This window comes from Heloderma suspectum, chromosome 6 (assembly GCF_057233095.1).
Source record: "Heloderma suspectum isolate Gila_16-S chromosome 6, 16-S_ref, whole genome shotgun sequence".
Lineage (NCBI taxonomy): Eukaryota > Metazoa > Chordata > Lepidosauria > Squamata > Helodermatidae > Heloderma > Heloderma suspectum.
In genome coordinates, this window is record NC_139463.1 from 41268795 (window position 1) to 41288734 (window position 19940).

Below are 19940 nucleotides of genomic sequence, written 5' to 3' on the forward strand. Positions count from 1 at the left end.
TTCCTGGAGAACCGCCTCCCCACCCCCTCCCTTGCTGTCTCCGAGGCGGCATGGATTGTCCCCATCCTCCATGCCCATAAGAGCAGTGCGGAGTGGGGCAAAAGGGGGTGTTCCCAGGGGCGGGGTGGGGAGTGCAGAAGTGGCAGTGTGACATTTCTTATCTGTCATCTGGCCTCCCCACCCCACACTCCAACGTCCTGCAGCTAGACAGCTGAAATTAGCCATCTAGCCGCGAATGCAGGGCGGCTGGAGCACGGAGGAGAGGATCCCCTCTGCGCTTCTCCCACTGTGCATTGGATAGGCAGCTGCCTCCGAGTTTGGAGGCGGACACTTATCCCCATAGGATTGCTCCCTCCAGTTCTTGCTGCCAGGAGAGCCTTAGGAGAGGCATTTCAACCTTTAAGAATGGGAAAAGAAACAAAAATCCGGGCAAAGATGGATTTGGTCCCCACCCCTGCACCTACCATACACTGGATCTCAGTTTTCAGCTGCTGGTTGTTTTAACTGTTGTTGATTTTCTGTAACCTTGCTTTTGTGGGAGGTGGGGGGCCAGTATTTCATTGTATTTTTATTACTCTGATTTTATGTAAGTTGCCTTTTAAATACTTGCAAAAAGTTGGGAAATAAATAAATATGATGACAGTAAACTTACTTTTACAAAGGAAAGAAAACTGAAATAGGTCGGGAAACTGAATTCTGCATCCCCAGTGCCATGTTCTGTGGCTTAAGTACAGAAGAAGAACCTTGCTGGATCAGGCCAAATCCGTATTTAGTCCAGCTTCCTGTTTACAACAGTGGCCAACCAGATGTTTGTTGGAAGTCCACAAGCAGGATAGGAGCGCAGTAGCATCCTCCCAGCAATGGGTGTCCAGAGCCATACTGTCTCTGATCCTGGAGGTTGCTTATAGCCATCCTGACTATATTTATTTATTTACATTTCTATAGCACCCGATAGCCAACACTCTCTTGCAAGTTCACAACAATTACAGCCATAAAATACATGATAAGACATAATTTAAAAGTGTAAAATTACTGTATAAAACCAAAATCAAAAAATCAAAAATCAAAATAAAACCTAGTAGCAGTCAAAGGTGTAAAATGCAGTAACATATTTAAAAACAAGAGAAACTGAAAGACTAAAATGCCTGGGAAAATAAGTTCTTCAGCTGGCACCTAAAAGATAACAACGTAGGTGCTGGGCAAACCTCTCTGGGGAGCTCATTCCACAACCAGGGTGCCACAACAGAAAAGGCCCTCTTCTTAGTAGCCACCCACTTTCACTTCATTTGACTAGTAGCCATTGATAACCTTCTCCTTCATGGATTTGTCTATTCTTAAAGCCATCTAATTTGGTGGCCATCAACGCATCATGTGAAGTCCTTCCTTTTGTCTGTCCTGAATCCCCCACCATTCATTCAGCTTCATTGGATGACCCCAGGTTCTACCGTTCTAGTATTGTGTGAGGGTGAGAAAAACATCTGTGCAGAATCTCAGAATTCACACAGCCCTGCAATACAACCGCTTGCTGATGGTGTCTCTTCCCCAGTGGTCCTGACTCTTCCATTACTCATATTGTTCAGATTTCTCTCCAGGCTCCGTTTCTACCCCTAAAACCAATGTGAGTGAAGGGCTGGCTCACCTTCCTGCATCTGAAATCTCGTAGCCAGTTCTCTTTCTGCAAGTGATTAGCAAGGAGGGAAAGAAATAGAAACTAGGGATTGGTGAGAAATGTGTTCAAAAGTTTGCACTTTCTTGAAGTTTGTGATGTGGTCTGCAAAAAAAAGTACATAAAATGCGTACTTTTTTAAAAAAAATGTACACAAAGAGAGTTTATATTTGCAAAAACATGCACAACAATGCTTTGTTCGCTGGGGAAAATGTGTATATTTGCAAAACAGCAGACAAAATTATGTACATTTGGGAAAAATGCATTAAAATGCACACAGAAATGTCCACAAATTTTCACACGGACTGAATTTACAGTCTGATGTGGAATTGGGACAGAACGAAGTTAGCGTTGGGAAAATGAGAACCTGAGCAAAATCAAGCTTCCCAGATTCGCCCACACCCCTAACAGAAACTCAGAACCAAGGAGAACGTTCAGGTCAGTGGGCTTGGAACACCTTCGTTACAGTGAAAGGCAAAAGCATTTGGCTTCCCTATTCTGAAAGACTCAAAAGTGGCAAGTGCATCCACCATGATGGCTTAATTTCTCAGGGGGGAATTGAGCTGCTTTTACAGCACACAGTCTGGGGATCACTAGCCTAAAAAGCATGTTTTAAAAAAACAAAACAGAAAGGAAAGAGAACTATGTCTTGAGATTCTGGCCAGGTTCGGACAATTACAGCAGAGGAAGGAACCATCATGGTTCCTTCCCCCATCGTGTTGCGCACACAACTGTCATTTGCACAATCTCCCGCGATGCAGTGGGGATTGGCATGTTGTGTGACTACAGCATGGGGCACAGCAGTGGTCGCTTCATACCCACCGTAAAACCCACGACGTGCAGTAGAGGTTGCAGGGTGGGTATGAAGTGACCACCGCTACACCCGCACCGGGATCGTATGACATGCCAACCCCCACTGCATCGTGGGAGATTATGCAAATGGCAGTTGCACATGCAGAATGGTTCCTTCCTCTGCTGTGATTTCCGAACCAGGACTCTGTATTAGTTGCTAGAGTGTGCATCAGATTTTTACAAAACTCTATGAAGATTTCACTGTGTGTGCAGAATCGCAGACCAGTGACTGTACTGTAATTCCTTACATTGGTCTTTTTGTAGATTTCTACACCACATTGGCCCTCCATATTAGGCTTTTACCCTAATATGGAGGGTAAGGCTATCAATGGTTACTAGTCATGATGGCTTTATATTACCTCCAGTATCAGAAGCTGTATGCCAGTTGCTGGAAAACATGAGCAGGAGGTTGCTGTTGCATTCAGGTCCTACTTGTGGGCTTCTCACAGGCAACTGGCTGGCCACTCTGCAAACAGAATGCTGAACTAAATAGGCCTTTGGTCTGGTCTGGCATGCCCCTACACCACTGCCATTTTCTTTGTTTCACTGCCATTTTCTGTGTTTACTTGTTTTGAGAAAAGGAGAAAATGAGAGAGGAGGAGGAAGGTGTGGGGAGAGCTGTAAACATAAGGATAAAGCATAATTGAGGCCTAGTTCTCACTGATTTATTTATTTATTAAATTTATTAATCGCCCATCTGGCTAGTCACCCAGCCACTCTGGGCAATGTACAACATATAATAAAACAGTTTAAAACTATAAAATTCTACAATAAAAACATTTTCTAAAATACCCTAACCCACCCCAAATGCCTGCCTGAACAACCACGTTTTTAATGCACAACGGAAGCTCATTAAAGAGGGGGCATGATGGAGTTCCTTAGGGAGGGAGTTCCACAGAGTGGGGGCCACCACAGAAAAGGCCCTCTCCCTCGTCCCCACCAGTCTAGCTGTCCTGGCTGATGGAACAGAGAGAAGGCCATCCGAGGCTGATCTTGTTAAGCGGCCTGTCTGGTGTTGCTGGAGGTGCTCCTTAAGATAGGCTGGGCCAGAACCATATAGGGTTTCAGAGGTCAAACCAACACCTTGAATTTGGCCCGGAAAACAACTGGTAACCAGTGCAACTCCTTCAGCACTGGAGTGATGTGATCTTGCCGGCGGCTGCCTTTAATCAGGTGAGCCGCCGCGTTCTGTACCAGTTGCAGCTTCCGAACTGTCTTTAAGGGTAACCCCACATAGAGCGCATTACAGTAGTCTAAACGAGAGGAGACCAGGGCATGTACTACTGATGGGAGCAGATGGCCGGGAAGGAAGGGGTGCAGCCACCATATTAGATGGAGTTGATACAGCGCTGTCCGGCTCACAGCTGATACCTGAGCCTCCATGGACAGCTGGGAGTCCAAAATGACCCCCAGGCTGCGGACCTGGTCTTTCAAGGGTAGCCGTACCCCATTCAACACCAGGTCAACATCCCCCAGCCTCCTCTTGTCTCCCACCAAAAGTACCTCGGTCTTGTCGGTCTAGAACCCGATCTAGTTCTCACTGATGTGGTAAACCTGCGTTTGGCCTGTTCTACTTTACCTGAGGGCTCACATGATTGAATGCTCCTCCATTAAAAAAGATAAGAATAATACAAAATAATACATTAATGAAAATATGATTGTTAATAATAACAATATATAATAATAATAATAATAGCAATGAATTCCTGCACATAGAAAAAGTAGTATAGGCAGGATTAAGGCTAGGCTAGAACTATTCACCCTGGCATACTAACTTTCTAAATGGATGGACTTTTAAGGTCACTTATTGTAGAGGAGCCTTTAGTCATGCTCACCTGTCCTGCAGATTGAAGTGTTACAGCCCAAATACAGGTTTACCACCTCCAGCAAGAACTAGGACAAAGAAGGAAGCCTGTGTCACAAGTTGAAATGTGCATCACTCATTTTAAAACAAGGTTGAGAAGAGCTGTTCTGCTGAATCTTTTATATAGGAGGCATATTCTTTATTCACTTCTTCTGTCTCTTTCTTTGTGTTTCCCCACCCCCAGCATCACGTGAAGATGGCGTGCAGTCCGTAGCCAAAGAGGTGGAGGAGGACTCGTGCCAGAAGTGCTCTGCTTCAGCAAAGGATGAATTGTGGACAGACTCAGCAGTATTGCAAGCCGACAAGCTGTTTTCGTCAGAAACTGACCTTGGGCTTGGCAAAGGTTCATCCATGACTCCTCCTGTGCCAGGGACAGACCTGTCTGCAGAGCGGCCTGTTGCTGTTGCAGAGGACAGCGCTGCTCCAGCGAGGTCTGATCCGGACCAAACGTCAGCAAGTGCTGTGCCCACAGAGACTCAAGAAGAGGAACAAGGGACGTCCCAGGAAGGGAAGGAGGTCCCTGCTGAAGGGTCTTCAGAAGCCAAGCCAAACGGTGAGACGCTTGTCATTAGCAAAAGCAAGCTCCCAAGAGCAAAACCGGCTACACTCCAGAAGAAAATGGGGAGAGAGAATCCAGAGACCGAAACAGCCACGGAAAGTATCCCTGTCTCCAAAGCCTCATACTGCTTTGACCCGGAGGAGTACAATGAAAACGTGAACCCGTTTGTGATGGGAGGCTCCAAACTCCAAAACTCTCCTCCTGCTTCTCAGCAAGGCTTCGATCTTCCAAACAGTGACATAAAGGAGAGTGGGGCAGGCATGGTTGGCGAACCCAAGGCCCGGGCCGTGAAACTAGAATTCGACTTCACAGAAGGAGTGGAAAACCCTGAGCCCAAGAAAGCTCCGCCAAGGAAAACCGGAAGGAAAGCAGCCAGTAAATTGTCTCCCAGGAGACAAAGAGGTAGTACCAACCGGCCCGTTGTGGGCACTGAGGATGGAGAGAAGACACTTGCAGATACCCCCAAGGTGCCTGCCCCCAAGGCCTCCCACCCAGTGAATGCCAACCAGTGGGATGACCCCAACTTCAATGCCTTTGCGGCGAGCTCAGATTTGCAGAGCTCCCCAACTCTTCCGAAAGGTTCCTATAACCTTGATGCAGCTGACCCATTCAAGCCCACCAAGACGTTGGTGGGCATGGGAGCGGACTCCTGTCCCTCTGCAGAGAACAGTCTCAATGAAATCTTGGAGCTGCAGACGCTGGAGGCCGTGGGGGACGAACTGAAGAAAGGCTCGGCCTCTCCAAAGAATGCCAAGTCGCGATTGATAACGTGAGTGATGATGGACTGGGGGTGTCTAGCTTGGTCAGGGAGTGGTTGGGGGCAGCTCTTGAGCTCATGAAGATCTAAGCAGGGCCGTGTGCACCCCATACCCTGCAAAGCTCCATTTGTATTGCGTATAAGCATTACGCTAGTTTTGCAGACAATGGGATGTCGTAGACGTCTTCTTTTAAAGAGGTATGGGATTACATGCTCGGGCAACAGCTCGGCTGTTGTCAGGAGCTGCCCCTTTTCAGCATGCATCTCCTCTGCTGAGGGAACTGCACTGGCTGCCTGTTCGCTACCAGGCCAGGTTTAAGGTACTAGTACTAGTGTACAAAGCCCTATAAACAACTTGGGACCAGTGTACTTGAGAGAGCGCGTTCTTCTTTACCAACCTGCCTGGTCACCTGAGGTCATCGGAGGGCTTGCTCCTGGTGGTTCCACATGGACCTATGGCCCGGTTGGAGTCCACCAGGAGAAGAGACTTCAGTGTGGTGGCCCCCTTCCTGTGGAATTCCCTCCCTTTGGAGGTCAGGCAGGCGCCAATGTTGTGTTGCTTTCAGTGCCACCTGAAGACATTGCTCTTTCGAGAGGCCTTCCCTGAGTGACCAGCTGCAGTTTATTAAGTTCAGAATCTGTTCTTTTATAATGTTTTAACTGTTTGAATAATGGGTTTTTTATTCTTTTATCTTGTTGTTCACTGCTCCAAAATCTTTGATGTGGAGCGGTAGAGAAATATTTTAAATAAATAAATAAATAAAATATAGGGAGCACTGACATCCTGCCCCCTAACACGGCAATCCTGGAGTGGTGTGTGGGCACACACTGCTGCAGGGATGTTGAACCCTGTTCAGCATGAAGCCCAAACTCCATTTTAGAGAAGCTCTTGGGGGCCACATTGTAGTGGTGGAAAGGGACAAAGGCAAAAAGGGATGGGGCTAAAGTAGCACAAATCCCAGCAGATTTAGCTTATATCTCTTTCTGACAGTAACGAAGCCTTAGGAGAAGCGTTTCAACCTTGTAGAATGGGCAGCGTGGAGAGACAGAATGCAGAAAAGCTAACCACCGAATTACCCCCAGTTTGGGGGTAGGGGGTGGGGCCAAGGGAAGGGGCGGGGCATCTGGGGAACCATGGAGGGCTGGATTGGCATCCCACGCAGGTCAGTTTTGGCCTGCGGGGCTGAGGTTCAACACCCCTGCACTAGTGTATCACCAGAAATAAGCTATATCAGTGAAGTTGTGCATGAGCCTAGAGCTGCTCTAGGGGAGCTGCTGCACCTCTGTGCCACACCCAGGCAGTGCCTGGGTTCACACAACACACTAACCCACACTCAGTGATTGACAGTGGGTTGTTTTATTCATTATTTATTTATTTAAAACATTTGTATCTTGCCCTGTATCATTATGATCTCAGGGCAGCATACAGATAAAATCAATTTAGATAGTATAAACAATAAATAATGTAAACAGATGAAAACATATCAAACTACTAAACATGCTAATACCAATTCAAATCTGAAACAATAAAACAGTTAAAACAGTGCTATTTTAGGGAATTCATTTAGCCTCCAAAGACAACCTTAGCAATCCAGGATTGGGAGCTGGAATCCAGCAACCTCTGGGGGGCCACATATTCCCCAGCTCTGCTTTCAAGTAGCCCTTTTTGGGTGTAAGAACCAAGTATGCCTTTGTTTTTAATTGATGAGGTTGGTGGTGGTGGGGAAGGCATGTGTCCTTGTTATCGGACGTTTGGGAAGCATTGCCCTGTCTTTGGAAAATACTGTTAAAGATCTTCGTCGTAATCAGACGTGTCTTCACAGTGCATAAGGGACTTGCATTTTTAAAATGGAAGCCAGGGGTCTCGAGATGCTCACTTCCTAACCCAGGTCCCCGAGACCATTTGGGCATGCTGAAGATTGAACAAGGGACCTTCTACTTGCAAAGCATACACCATGCCACTCAGCTGCTTCCCTTAGAACTCGGTTTATTCTTAAGATGGATCGTAAAGTTCATCTGGCCCTGCATGACCATCGTCTCACAATGAGGCTGTCTTCCCCAGTCTTGCCTCCTGAGGAATCCTTGAACGGGAAATGTCAGGCATGGATTGGGGGGGGGGGGGCTGTACTAGTGAGCAATGTCCCTTCCCCATTTTATTTCTGGGGTGCGGGGAGATGTTTGGTGGTGACAGCTACTTTTGCTTTGGCCTCTTCCAGTCATCGAGTTTTGCCGTTATTGAAGTTGCAGGAACTCTCAAGATTCCCTAGCATGAATAAATCTTTGGGGATGGGTCATCTTGTCCAGCCCCTCTGATTCCTCTAGGGGCGATGTGATTTGAAATGTGGGTATTCCCAGTGGAAGCCGCTGTAGTTCACTGGGTCTTGTTCTGCAGCATGTCTAGCAAAAAGTGTGCATGCGGAGGCTCTTGAGAGAAATGGCTCATTGTGTGGTATAGATCTTCCTGGACTGTAGCACTTTAGGCCGCAGCTGAGGGGTTGCTTGATCAAATGCTCTCCCCTCCTTGTGTGCGTGCGTGAGAGAGAGAGAGAGAGAGAGAGAGAGATGTAAACATATAAAAATTAAAACCTCCCTACACATTGAAAACTAGTACATCAAGTGGAAGGGGGTTCACCTTTCCTTCACCCTGACATGCTAGCTTTCTGTGCATAACATTCCATGCCAACTGTGCAAGTGTGTGCAGTCCCCCACCTACTGTCTGAAGTGGTACATTCCAGGAAGAGGCTTACCACATTTATCTGCAGAGCCTCACATCCTCCTGCATTTAGGAATTAGATTGCTTTTGGGCCCCTAGGGAGGATTGCAGGATTGCAGAAACATATTTATTTAACTGAACTATTTGTAGGCTGCCTTTTAGGGTAAAACTCTCACAAGGTGGCTTTCAACATACAGTTTTACAAAATATAGGCCCTGTTCACAGATCACAGTAAGAAGAATGTTTTTGAATTCTATCTGACCATGAAAGCAGTGGAGGCTGGTAGCTCTGATGTCAGTGGGTCAGTGAATCAGCTCCGGGTTTCAGTCAGAACTCTAAAGGAGCTATCCAAGGTGCTTCTCAGGTGAGTGCTTCACCTTGGATAGCTCCCTTAGGGTTCTGACTGAAGCCCGGTGCAGATTCACTGCCCCGCTGACATCGGAGCCACCAGCCTCCCCGGCATGAAAGAGCAAGTGTGCTGGCAGACGCTGTTTGATCACTCTGCTTGGCTCCTCCTGCCAGCAGAGCAGCTGGACAAGCCACGGGCTCTCCAATCGGGGTTTCTTTAGCACATCTGTCCTCAAGTTGGTGCCGTCCAGATGTTTTGTATCTCAATGCCCATCATTCCAGACCAGCATGGCTAATGATCAGGGATGCTGGGAGTTGTAGTCCAAAATATCTGGAGAGCAGCAGGTTGGGAACGACTGGTTCAGCCTGACATCTGAGCCAGGATCCAGGTGACCAGGAGTGGGTTTGTGTGTGAAAAGATTGTGAGATCCGTTCTAGTCCCTGGGCTGAGCATGTGCTCAAAGACACCCTGGTCCTTCATGGTAAGTGTGCAGGGGTGCCCCTGTCCCAGTGTTTTGTGTTTTTTTTGCATGGTGGATCTCAAGGTTCTAGTAAAAAAAAAAAAAATCCACCAGAAACTCCCCCCCCCCGCCGCCAAAAAAAACCTTCCTGAAGTCTGCCCACTCCTGGACTAGGGTGTCCTGTGACCCACTTACTCAGTGCATACGTTTCCATCTTCTCAGGTGGGTGGGAAGTGGGGAAACGAATAGGGAACAGGTTTTGAGCCAGCCCTGGCTGGAGTGTGCAAAGGTCAGAAATTCAATGTAGAAAATCCAGTATTGTCTGTGAAAGCCAGCAATGCAAGAAATTATAATTATATAGGAGGAGAATCCTTTCCCACCCTATAGCATGCTTAGCCCCTTTCACCCATTAATTATTAAGTGCTAATGAATAAGTGCTCCCAGTACACACAGGACCAGTGGTTGCTGAGGACGGTATTGCAAACAGGAATAGCTGTGTTCGGAAGCTTTTGGAGCAAGCAGGCCCAACATCCTCAGCTTGTTAGCACTTGTGTGTATTGCCGCGCCTCTCTCCCCCACGATGCCTCAGGATTTCAAAATTCAGCAGGGACTAGCTGAGTGGTAATTCTCAAATTTGCGTCAGCCATGATAAGGCGTCTAAATGGGAAAGCACTTCCACCTGGTATGCAAACCACACACAGGTTGTCCTGTGCCATGATGCTGTATTGCCTCTGCAGTAGGCCTCTTAATTTAGAGGTGCCAAGATAGTGATAAATCAGATCCAGGTTTGCTTACAAGCAGTACTTCATTGAGTAACTTACAGTACACAGGCGTACCCAGTGGTTGGATCAGACAGCTTCTCTGAACCCAGAGCCATGGGGTACAATGGGTTTTATACCATACATGTTAGCAGTGAGGCAGCATGACAACAGCAAGCATTATTTAGCATTCATCTACAACTTTCCCAGCATAGGCTAACAGTGCTTGGTAAGAAGGGAAACAATCAGAGCTTTCCCAGCACAGACACCTGCACCTTTAAGGCAAACAAGCTTCACTTCCCAGGCACATCCTGAAAAGACACTCCAGCTTGTTAGTATGGAATGTGCTTAGGCCTTCTATCGACCTTTAACTCATCCTGGTAAATCAAGAGTCCTGTTAGGTTTAACAGCAGCCAACTGAACCAAAGTCAGAGAGCACTATGGATCTCTAAACCCCTCTAAAACTGCTGATAGCTTGGTACAGGCCTGAGGCCTTACAGATGCACACAGGTTAGAGTTGCTGCATGTACGCCTGATAAGAGACACTGTACACACTGTATATGTGGAGCAAAAGACGTGTGTGTGTGTGTGTGTGTGTGTGAGAGAGAGAGAGAGAGCAGATTGCAATTGGCATGCTATATTCTTTGTGGAAATACTTTTCACATAGGACTGTTACGATGTTTGAAGTGGCTCGAAGTTCCTAGGTAAGACGGTTCATCCTGTTCCAGCCCAACTAGTGCAGTTAGTAAGATGTGAATTCCATTACTGGGTACAAATTCAGTGCACTGCTGAAACTGAGATGTACAGTGAGAGAAGAGGTGTTATTATAAATGTTAGATAACTTAACAAAGATTGGCGCAGTGCTTCATGGAAGATAAGTCTCTCAATGGATACTAGTCATGAAGGCTAGTCATGAATGTTACCTCTGCTACTGGAGGAAGTCTGCCTCTGTATGCCATTTCATAGAAACATAGAATAGTAGGATTGGAAGGGGCCTACAAGGCCATCGAGTCCAACCCCCTGCTCAATGCAGGAATCCAAGTCAGAGCATCCCCGACAGATGGCTGTCCAGCTTCATCTTGAATGCCTCCAGCGTGGGAGAGCCCCCCACCTTCCTGGGTAATTGGTTCCATTGTCGTATTGCTGTAACAGGAAGTTTTTCCTGATGTTCAGCCAGAATCTGGCTTCCGGAATTTGCTGAGGAACATGGGTGGGAGAGTGCCCTTGCACTCCTGTCCTGCTTGTGGGCTTCCCACAGGCATCTGGTTGGCCACTGTATTACCAGCAAGCTGGATCAGAACAGCCTTTGGTCTGGTTCAGCAGGGCTCTTCTTACATTCGTGAGAGAAGACCTAGAACGTCAATTCAAAGGTGCAGTGGGTAGCTACGAGCAGGCCTGGGCCAAGGCCACATGAACAACAAAATGAGCCTGTGCCTGGGCAATCCACATTCTCATCCCCTGACACCCCCCCCCCATTGAATTCTGTGGCTCAAATGAATTATGCACATTGCACAATTGCTCTAATTTTGTACAATTCTGTATTTTTTGTGCTCGTGTAATTTGCATTTTGCTAGTCGTGTCAAGGGGCAGGCTGCTATGCAGGGGTCCTGGCAATCTTTTTCAGCCACTCCTCTGGCTTTTGACATCTCATCAGACTTGCCCCACATGTGTTGAGACATATCCTTGCAGCCAAAGGGCTAGAACAGGGGTGCTGCATCATTTTGGGATGGGGGACCGAATTGGCTGCTGCCGAGCCCTTTGTGGGGTGAACAACCTCAGCAGGCGTGGCCTTGCCCACTGATGTCATCTCCCCACCCATTTGTCCTGTCTCCATGCTCCATGGAGAAAGGGACTTGTTTGGTACTGGGAGGAGGAACATGCATCATCCCCGTGGGGGCACTGCACAAAAGGACTCGGACACCACCTCGATCCTCCCCTGTTATCTCCAATCTCCAGTCAGAGATAATCTAAGGGATTCTGTCAGGGGACAAGGCTTGGAGGCCAAGCCCTGACCTTGGAGGAACTCAAGGAGGCTCCACAGGCCAGATGCAGAACCTCCGAGGGCCAGATGTTCCGTATCCCTTGGCTTGAAACCTGCGTTTGGGTTTGTTCTTGAAAATAAAAGCAGATTCTTGGGAAGTTTAATTCCATCCACAAGACAGCATTCCGTGCTGTCTTATAATCAGGGTGTTCACAAACTGCCCTGGCTATGATTTAAGTTGTTCATTTGGAGGTTTCTTTCTCTCCAGCAGCAGCAATTAATATTTGCAGTTTTACATCTCTTCTTTGCATGTTTTTCCCCATGCATACAATAACTTGCATTTATCCAGGGAGGAAATATATATCCAGATCTTTCATATATATTTTTTCCTCCCCCTCCGTCTCTCTTTCTCGTCTGTTCATTTTTGGTGCACCAGGACTACCGAACAAGTGAAATTTCTCTGTTTTCTGTTGTAAGTACTCTTTTCCCTTTCTTTCCTTGTTCCTTTTTTGTGTTGGTTTCTTAAAAAATGTTTTTGTTGGCTCTCTCTCTGTCTCTCTCTCTGCTGCATGCAGCTTCCTCTTCTTTCCTGCCTTTTTTATTTTTGGTTATTTTACAGTTTTGGGTTGGTTGTCTGGCTCTTGTCCTCCGCCTCCTCTTAAAAGACATGATTTTATCTGACAGCTTAGCTTTGCAGTGGAATGAGGAGCGGGAGATGGTTGTGCTTGCTCTCACGGCATGCTTGTTTGCAGTGGACTTCCATGGCATAGAAACCATCTATGCAATCAGTGTCCCCCCCCCCCAATATTAGGACTCCTCTCATTCCTAAATCAAGAATTCCCAGGCTATCCCTGGGACCACACCTTTGTGTAGAAACAAAGGGTTGGATCTTTTCCAAGTGTAAATAAGCCCTGATTTCAGGGATCATGGCCTTTGCAGTCAGCTTTAGCCTGCTCTTATCGCCTACAGTGCAGAAATGGTTAGACGTTGGTGAACACAGCCATGATGCTAGACAAATCAACACAAAAGAAGGCCAAACCAGACATATAGTCAGGACAGTGCATAGTATGCACTGTATACTCTCTCTGCTTAAAACAAATTAAAATTCTGTGCCAACATCACCCAAATTCTTCATTTGGAAATAACGGTGTAGTTAATGCATAGTTCTGCCCATAGTTTGTGTTAAGGCAGGGCTGAAAAAGGCATCATTTCTGGTCCCTAGAAGCCACTATCCAATTCTTAGGAACACAGTGTCATGCCTCCGCTGGAGGAATCCTCCTCTGAGGAGGAACTAGAACTCCCAGAAACAGACACCACCAAGGAGCCACCCATGTCAGGAGATCTGGGGGAGCTTGGACCCTCAGGGGAGATCGCCACTACTTCATCCTTGCAAGAGGATGGGAGGAGGCTTGGTGACCACCTAGCCCCTGGGAGCGTCGTTGCCTCAAGAGGCAGGCCAGTAGGGCTCCTTTGAGAAGAAGTGCTCGATTACAAAGCAGGACTCCTTGGGAACAAGGCCCTCTTCCCAGTTTGGACTTTTGCCAGAGGGTCTGTAGCGTACTGCAGCTGCGCCTTGGGTGGAGCTCTGGCTATATAAGCCTTCAGTTTTAGCCTAGCCAGTGCTGAAACAGCATCGTTCTTTCAGCTCCAGTGCCTTGTCCCTTGTTTTCCGGGCCTTGTCTTGCGATTGTGATTGGCCCTCCGTACTTCTGACCTTTGGAATCCTGCTTGACTCTGCTTCTGGACTGTGTTTGTACCTGACTGCTTGACCGTGCTTTGACCTTTGCTTGTATCTTGACTACCTCTGCCTTAGCCGAATCCCATACAGGATTTAAATCTTTGTGCTTGACCATTTGCCTGTTTTGTTGCCTTGCCATGCCTTGCCTTTTGGATTGTCCCATAATTTGCTGTAATGCTGCGTCTGATTCAGCCATGGCAGGACACACAGGAACTATTTGTCTATCAATTCAGTGTTGTCTGCTTTGACTGGGAGTGGTTGTCCAGGGGCTCAGACAGAGGCCTTTCCAATCACCTTCTGTCTCTGACCCTTGTTAAATGGTGATGCAGGGATTTGAACCGGGGACCTTTGGCGTGCAAACCATGTGCTCTGCCCCTGAGCTATCCCCCCACCTCATCTTACGAGCCCATTCTGCATAGGATTGAATAAATCTTATCGATCCCTAAGTGGCTGCATCAGAGTTCTTGCTGGCCAGGACAGCTATGCTGTCAGAACTGGTTACACATTTGTAGTGTAAAACACCCTTGCAGATAACTCCTTTGCCGAGGGAACTGCAGTGGCTGCCTATTTGCTACCGAGCCAGGTTTAAGGTTTTGGTACTAGTGTACAAAGCCCTAAACAACTTGGGACCAAGGTACCCTCACCAACCTACCCAATCACTGAGGTCATCAGAGGGCATGCTCCTAGTGGTTCCACAAGGACGTATGGCCCAACTGGAGTCCATCCGGACAAGAGCCTTCAGTGTGGTGACTCCCGTCCTATGGAACTCCCTGCCTCTGGATGTCAGGCAGGCGCCAACACTGGGTTGTTTTCGGCGCCTCCTTAGAACAGCTCTTTTCCAGGAAGCCTTCCTTGGTTAACCAGCCTCGGTTTTATTGGCACTCTGTGTTTTAAATAATAATTTTAATATCATGTTTCATTCATTTTCTCTTTTGTTCATTTTATCTCTTCTTGTTCATCACTCCGGGTTCTATTTAGATGTGGAGCAGTATACAAATGCTGTAAATAAAATAAATAAGCCCATACAAGATACTGGCCCATCCACCCATGTGTACCATGTTAGTGACTGGTTGACTAACAGAGGAAAAGAGCCAGCTCTCCTAACACTTCGCTTCCTGGTCACCTGGAGGAGATTCTTACTCACCCCAAACAACTAGGCAAGAGGCTATTTTCCAGTCTGGCATAAGAGATGACCCAGTGCGCTATTGCTGCCTGGGGATGCCTGAGTAGCCTCCTCCCACCCTAATACTCCTAGGGAGTATATTCTGCTGTGCTGTGTGCTATGTTTTCCTATTGTGTCTTTCCTCACAGCGGCATCAGGTATGTTGCTTCCACTCCTTGTCCACAGCAAGTTTGGTAGCCGATGGTCTAGTCCACAGCCGCTCTTGCAGTGTGTCGGCCCATTCGAATTCCAAATGCTTTTTACCTGAAGCTATTAGAAGAGGTTAGTTTTTAAGAGGCTTTAGTTAGGAACATAGGAAGCTGCCTTAAGACCATGGGTCCCTCCCATGGTGTGACATCATGGACATCTTCAGGGTTCCATACAGGGGTCTTTCCCAGGCTTACCTGGAGATGCTGGGGATTGAACCTGGAACCTTCTGCATGCGGAGCATGTGTTCTCCAACTGAGCAGTGGAAGAAGTGGCATGGCGCTGGTGCACACCTAACACGATGTGCCTCAACGCATCAAGGATTGCTTAGGCCAACCTTCCTCAACCTAGCGCCCTCCAGATGTGTTGGACTACAAGTCCTATCATCCCCAGCCAGCATGGTCAACACACCTGGAGGGCACCAGGTTGAGGAAGGCTGGCCTAGGAGAACTTCCACTCCTTTCGAGTTCTGCTCTCATTGGCGTTAGCCATAAGTAAGGGGCATGTTATAAAGTCAGCAGTTTCTAACCTCCCCCCCACTTTTTTTTAATTGCTTAAACATTTGTCCCAGAACAAAGATCCGATTTTTAATGCTGGTCAAGAGGATGGATGTGGGAAGATGCACTCTCCCATACGTTCCCACCCAGTCGCTAATATCGTCTGCGGATGCTCTTCTTTATATGTTGCTGCCCACAATGGTGTGATGGGTGGCTACCAGAGACAAAGCCTTCTCCGTAGTGGTCCCCTGTCTCTGGAAGGACCTTCTTAGAATCATAGAATCATAGAATAGTAGGGTTGGAAGGGACCTACAAGACCATTGAGTCCAACCCCCTGCTCAATGCAGGAATCCAAGTCGGAGCATCCTCGACAGATGGCTGTCCAGCCTTGTCTTGAACGCCTCCAGTGTGGGAGAGCCCACCACCTCCCCAGGTAATGGGCTGCATTGTTGTATTGCTCTAACAGTCAGGAAGTTTCTCCTGATGTTCAGCCGGAATCTGGCTTCCTGTCACTTGAGCCCATTATTCCGTGTCCTGCACTCTGGGCTGATCGAAAAGAGATCCTGGCCTTCCTCTCTGTGACAACCTTTCAAGGACTTGAAGAGCACTATCCTGTCTCCCCTCAGTCTTCTCTTCTCAAGGCTAAACATGCCCAGTTCTTTCAGTCTCTCTTCATAGGGCTTTGTTTCCAGTCCCCTGATCATCTTTGTTGAGGAGGGCCACCTGTCATCTTCACTGTATATGTTTAGATACTGAATTAAGAGGGAGACATTTTTCTCCCTCTCTCAAAATACTAGAACCCGGGGTCATCCTATGAAGCTGATTGGTAGGAGATTCAGGACAGATAAGAGGATGTACTTCTTTACACAGCGCATATTTAACTATGGAATTTGCTACCACAGGATGTAGTGATGGCCGCCACCAACTTGGATGGCTTTAAAAGGGGGTTGGACAAATTCCTGGAGGAGAAGGCTATCAATGGCTACTAGTCTTGATGGCTATGTGCTACCTCCAGTATTAGAGGCAGTATGCCTATGTACAGCAGTTGCTGGGGAACATGGGTGGGAGGGTGCTGTTGCACTCATGCCCTGCTTGTGGGTTCCCGGTCGACCGCTGGTTGGCCACTGTGTGAACAGAATGCTGGACTAGATGGACCCTGGGTCTGATCCAGCAGGGCTCTTCTGATGGTCTTATGTTAAGACCTTCCAACAATCTTTAATCTGTTACCCAGACTATTAAGTGGGCTCTTTAATTTTTTAAAGCATTTTTAATGTTTTAACATTTTGATATTTTCATTGTCGTTCTTATTGTTTTGGTTGTCATTGTTGTTTTATAATTGTAAACCACCCTGAGGGCATCTGTCAGTTGGGCAGCACAGAAAAGAGAATAAATGTGGGGGGGAAACAAAGAAGAAAACACGTACGCCCTGATAGGCTTATTCTTGTGTGTCCGCGATGGCATGAGAGTCTCTCCTGGGAGCAGCAGCCCGAAGGACTCCTAGACTCCTTGGTGCGTGCTTTTTAACGCAGAGAATGGTGGAGGTGGGGAGAGAGGACAGCTATATTTAGAAAAGCAGGGCCGGTTGAAGGGTTCAGGGAAGGAGTGAAAAGGAGCGAGGCGGGAGTGGGTTGACGTGTACAAAGGATGAAGGTTTGGAGAAGGGGGCTGGGGCTTGTCATCTCTTTGCTCAGCTGAGGGTGACTCATCAGAACGGGCTGCCCAGGCGATAGAAGCAAGAATGGAGGGATGTAGCGGCCTTGTGCCCCATTGGCCACCAGGATGTCTGTCCTTCCCCACAGCACACAGAGGCAGAAGACAGAAAAGGACCAGGTCATCAACCTGAGGGGGCCAGATAAGGAGAAGTTTTCTGTGTCCTCCAAAATGTGGCTATCGTTTCTTTGAAGGAAAGAAGTGGTGGGGAGTGGATATCTGTTCATGTTCCCTGGCCACCCACACACCTTTCTATGCCTCAGTCCTGAAAATGGTGTCGCCATCTAGTCCAAGGTTCCGTTTCTTCCTTATGCCATCCTCTTAACCTGAATTATATATGTAGGTTGCAATCACACTAACCTGGCCGTGCTGGCTGGGGGAAGTTGGGTGTTGTAATCCAACTTGTCTGCTGGGCCCCAGATTTGGGATGGCTGCCCTTAGTTTCTTGTTGATCATGTAACTATGGTTAAGGACCGAGACACATTGACCTTGTTTGGATGACACGACAGCCCATGGCTTAAACAAACAGGCTGTCGTGTACGAGCGGGAGAGACCAGACGCACTGCCTGCAGTGCACGCCCCACTTCCACTTTTCCTTAGCAACCCATGACCTGCTCTATTGTAGGTTGCTTAGCATGTTGTCTGAACCTGGAGTGCTGGGTTTTTTAGGGGCTAAACCCAGCGGTTAACCCAACAACAAACCATGGGTTAACTCAGAGGTTCCCAACCGTTTTGGACCCGTGGGCATATTTGGGAATTTGAGAAACTGCTATGGGCACCACCACAAAATGGCTCCTATGTAGCTAGTGGGGGGCTGGCTAGTCAAAAGAGGGGGGAGGAGAAATGGTGAGGCTGGAGGCTGGGAGGGGAGGAAATAGCAAGGCAGAGGGGCAGAGGGGAGAGAAAGAGCGAGGCTAGGAGGAGGAGAAACAGCAAGGTAAAGACGGGGGAAGAGAAATAGTAAGGCTAGAGCCTAGGACAGGGGAGAAACAGCAAAATAAAGGGGTGAGTGGGAGAGAAATAGCAAGGCTATGAGCTAGGAGGGAGGGGAAGATAGCAAGGCACAGGGGTAGAGGGGAGAGAAAGAGCAAGGCTTGGGACTGGGTATAGAGCAAAGGGGAAAGGTCTATGTGGATGGAAGAAGATTGTGTGGGGCTAGGCAGCAACTCTTTTCTTCTCTTCCTGCCCGCTGAACAGCTGTTCAGGGACAGGTTCAGGAACAGGAAGGAGAACTGTGTCCCCTAACATTTTTCAAGTTTTTAAACATTTTTTTTTTAAGGGGGCAGGGAGTGGTGAGCTTCACGGACACTGCTGGAGGTCCCCACAGGCACCGTGTTGGGGACCCCTGGGTTAACCACTGGGTTGTTTAGCCCCTAAACAACCCAGTGGTCTGGATTCAGACCACATACTAAGCAACCTATGATGGAGCTGATCATGGCTTGCCAAGGAAAAGCAGAAGTGGCAGGCACACTGCAGGCAACACGTCTGCTCTCTTGCACTTGCACACGATAGCCCATAGGTTGTTTAACCCATGGGCTGTTGTGTCCTGCAAACTGGTCCATTATGTCTGCTCCATCGGTAGAGACAGAGAGGAGTCAGTGAAGCAGGGCTGTGCGAAGACGGCATGTAAAAGCAAAGCCAAATTCAACAATAAAGTGTTATATTTTTATATTATATTTTTAAGTGTTTGCATGGCATTTTAGTCTTTTAACTGTTCGTAATCCATCCAGAGAACGTCGGTTATTGTGCGGATATAAATAAATCAATAAATAGGGTTGGCTTCTTAAGCTTGTGGCTTAGAAGAGTTTAGCATGCTTACTTCCTAAGGTCTGATATTTTCCAGAGCTAATGGAAATTTTCATTCTAAGATATCCCTTTCAGCACCCCACATTCATTAAGACAGAATGTGTCATGGGATGGGCTATAGATTGTTTTGTAAGAATTAAAATACAGTACTTGCGAGAGTACGGAACTGCTGCAAAAGTTGCTTAGGACAACTTTCCCCGACTTGGTGCCCCTCAGATGTGTTGGATCTCAACATGCTGGCTGGGGGATTCTGGGAGTTGAAGCCCAACACATCAGGGGGGCACCAGGTTGGGGAAAGCTGGCTTAGCACAGTGGGAAGCCAAACTAAATATGATGCGGAAGATATGTCTCTGTGTCTAGGGGGGGCGGGGGAGAAATTCGGAAAAAAGGCTGCAGTGCTATGGAGGGGGGCTGTAAACCCTTCTGCACCATTTCCCCTGTCTAAATCTCCCCTCCCGAAGCTTCTGCTTGCCGTGCAGGGAGCCAGAAGCTCTATGCTAGAACTGCAAGTTGCTGATTAATTAAGACTGGGAATTTTACTGTGAAAAAATACACTGAAATGAGTGGGACTTACTTCCAAGAAAGCATGCGTAGGATCAGGCTGTGCTGTTGTGATATAAATGTTTTATTTTATTGCTGTTACCTATGCTCCTAACTACTCTTGCTTGGACAAAAACTCCATGTAAATCTATGGAGTTTAATCCAGTGCCAGCGTTTTATCAGGGTTGCCTTGAACAGCTTCTAGATTTTGAAGATACGCACACTTAGTGCTTTTGGCAGCCTTGAGAACACGGATGTGATTCCAGGTCAGGGCGCTCTGTGCTAATGTCCAAGCAAAGAACGGCAGCAAAGCTTATGCTG

At 47.6% G+C, this 19940-nt stretch overlaps 1 protein-coding gene across 2 annotated transcripts in view; it reads left to right on the forward strand.

The window, feature by feature from the left end:
* Window positions 1-19940, forward strand: part of TACC1 (transforming acidic coiled-coil containing protein 1) — an 80691-nt gene that overhangs the window by 29772 nt on the left and 30979 nt on the right. For both annotated transcript variants that reach the window (XM_084804052.1, XM_084804051.1), the window contains exon 3: window positions 4567-5710. In XM_084804052.1, the coding sequence (XP_084660178.1) occupies window positions 4567-5710 (1144 nt within the window). The remainder of the gene's footprint in view (window positions 1-4566; window positions 5711-19940) is intronic.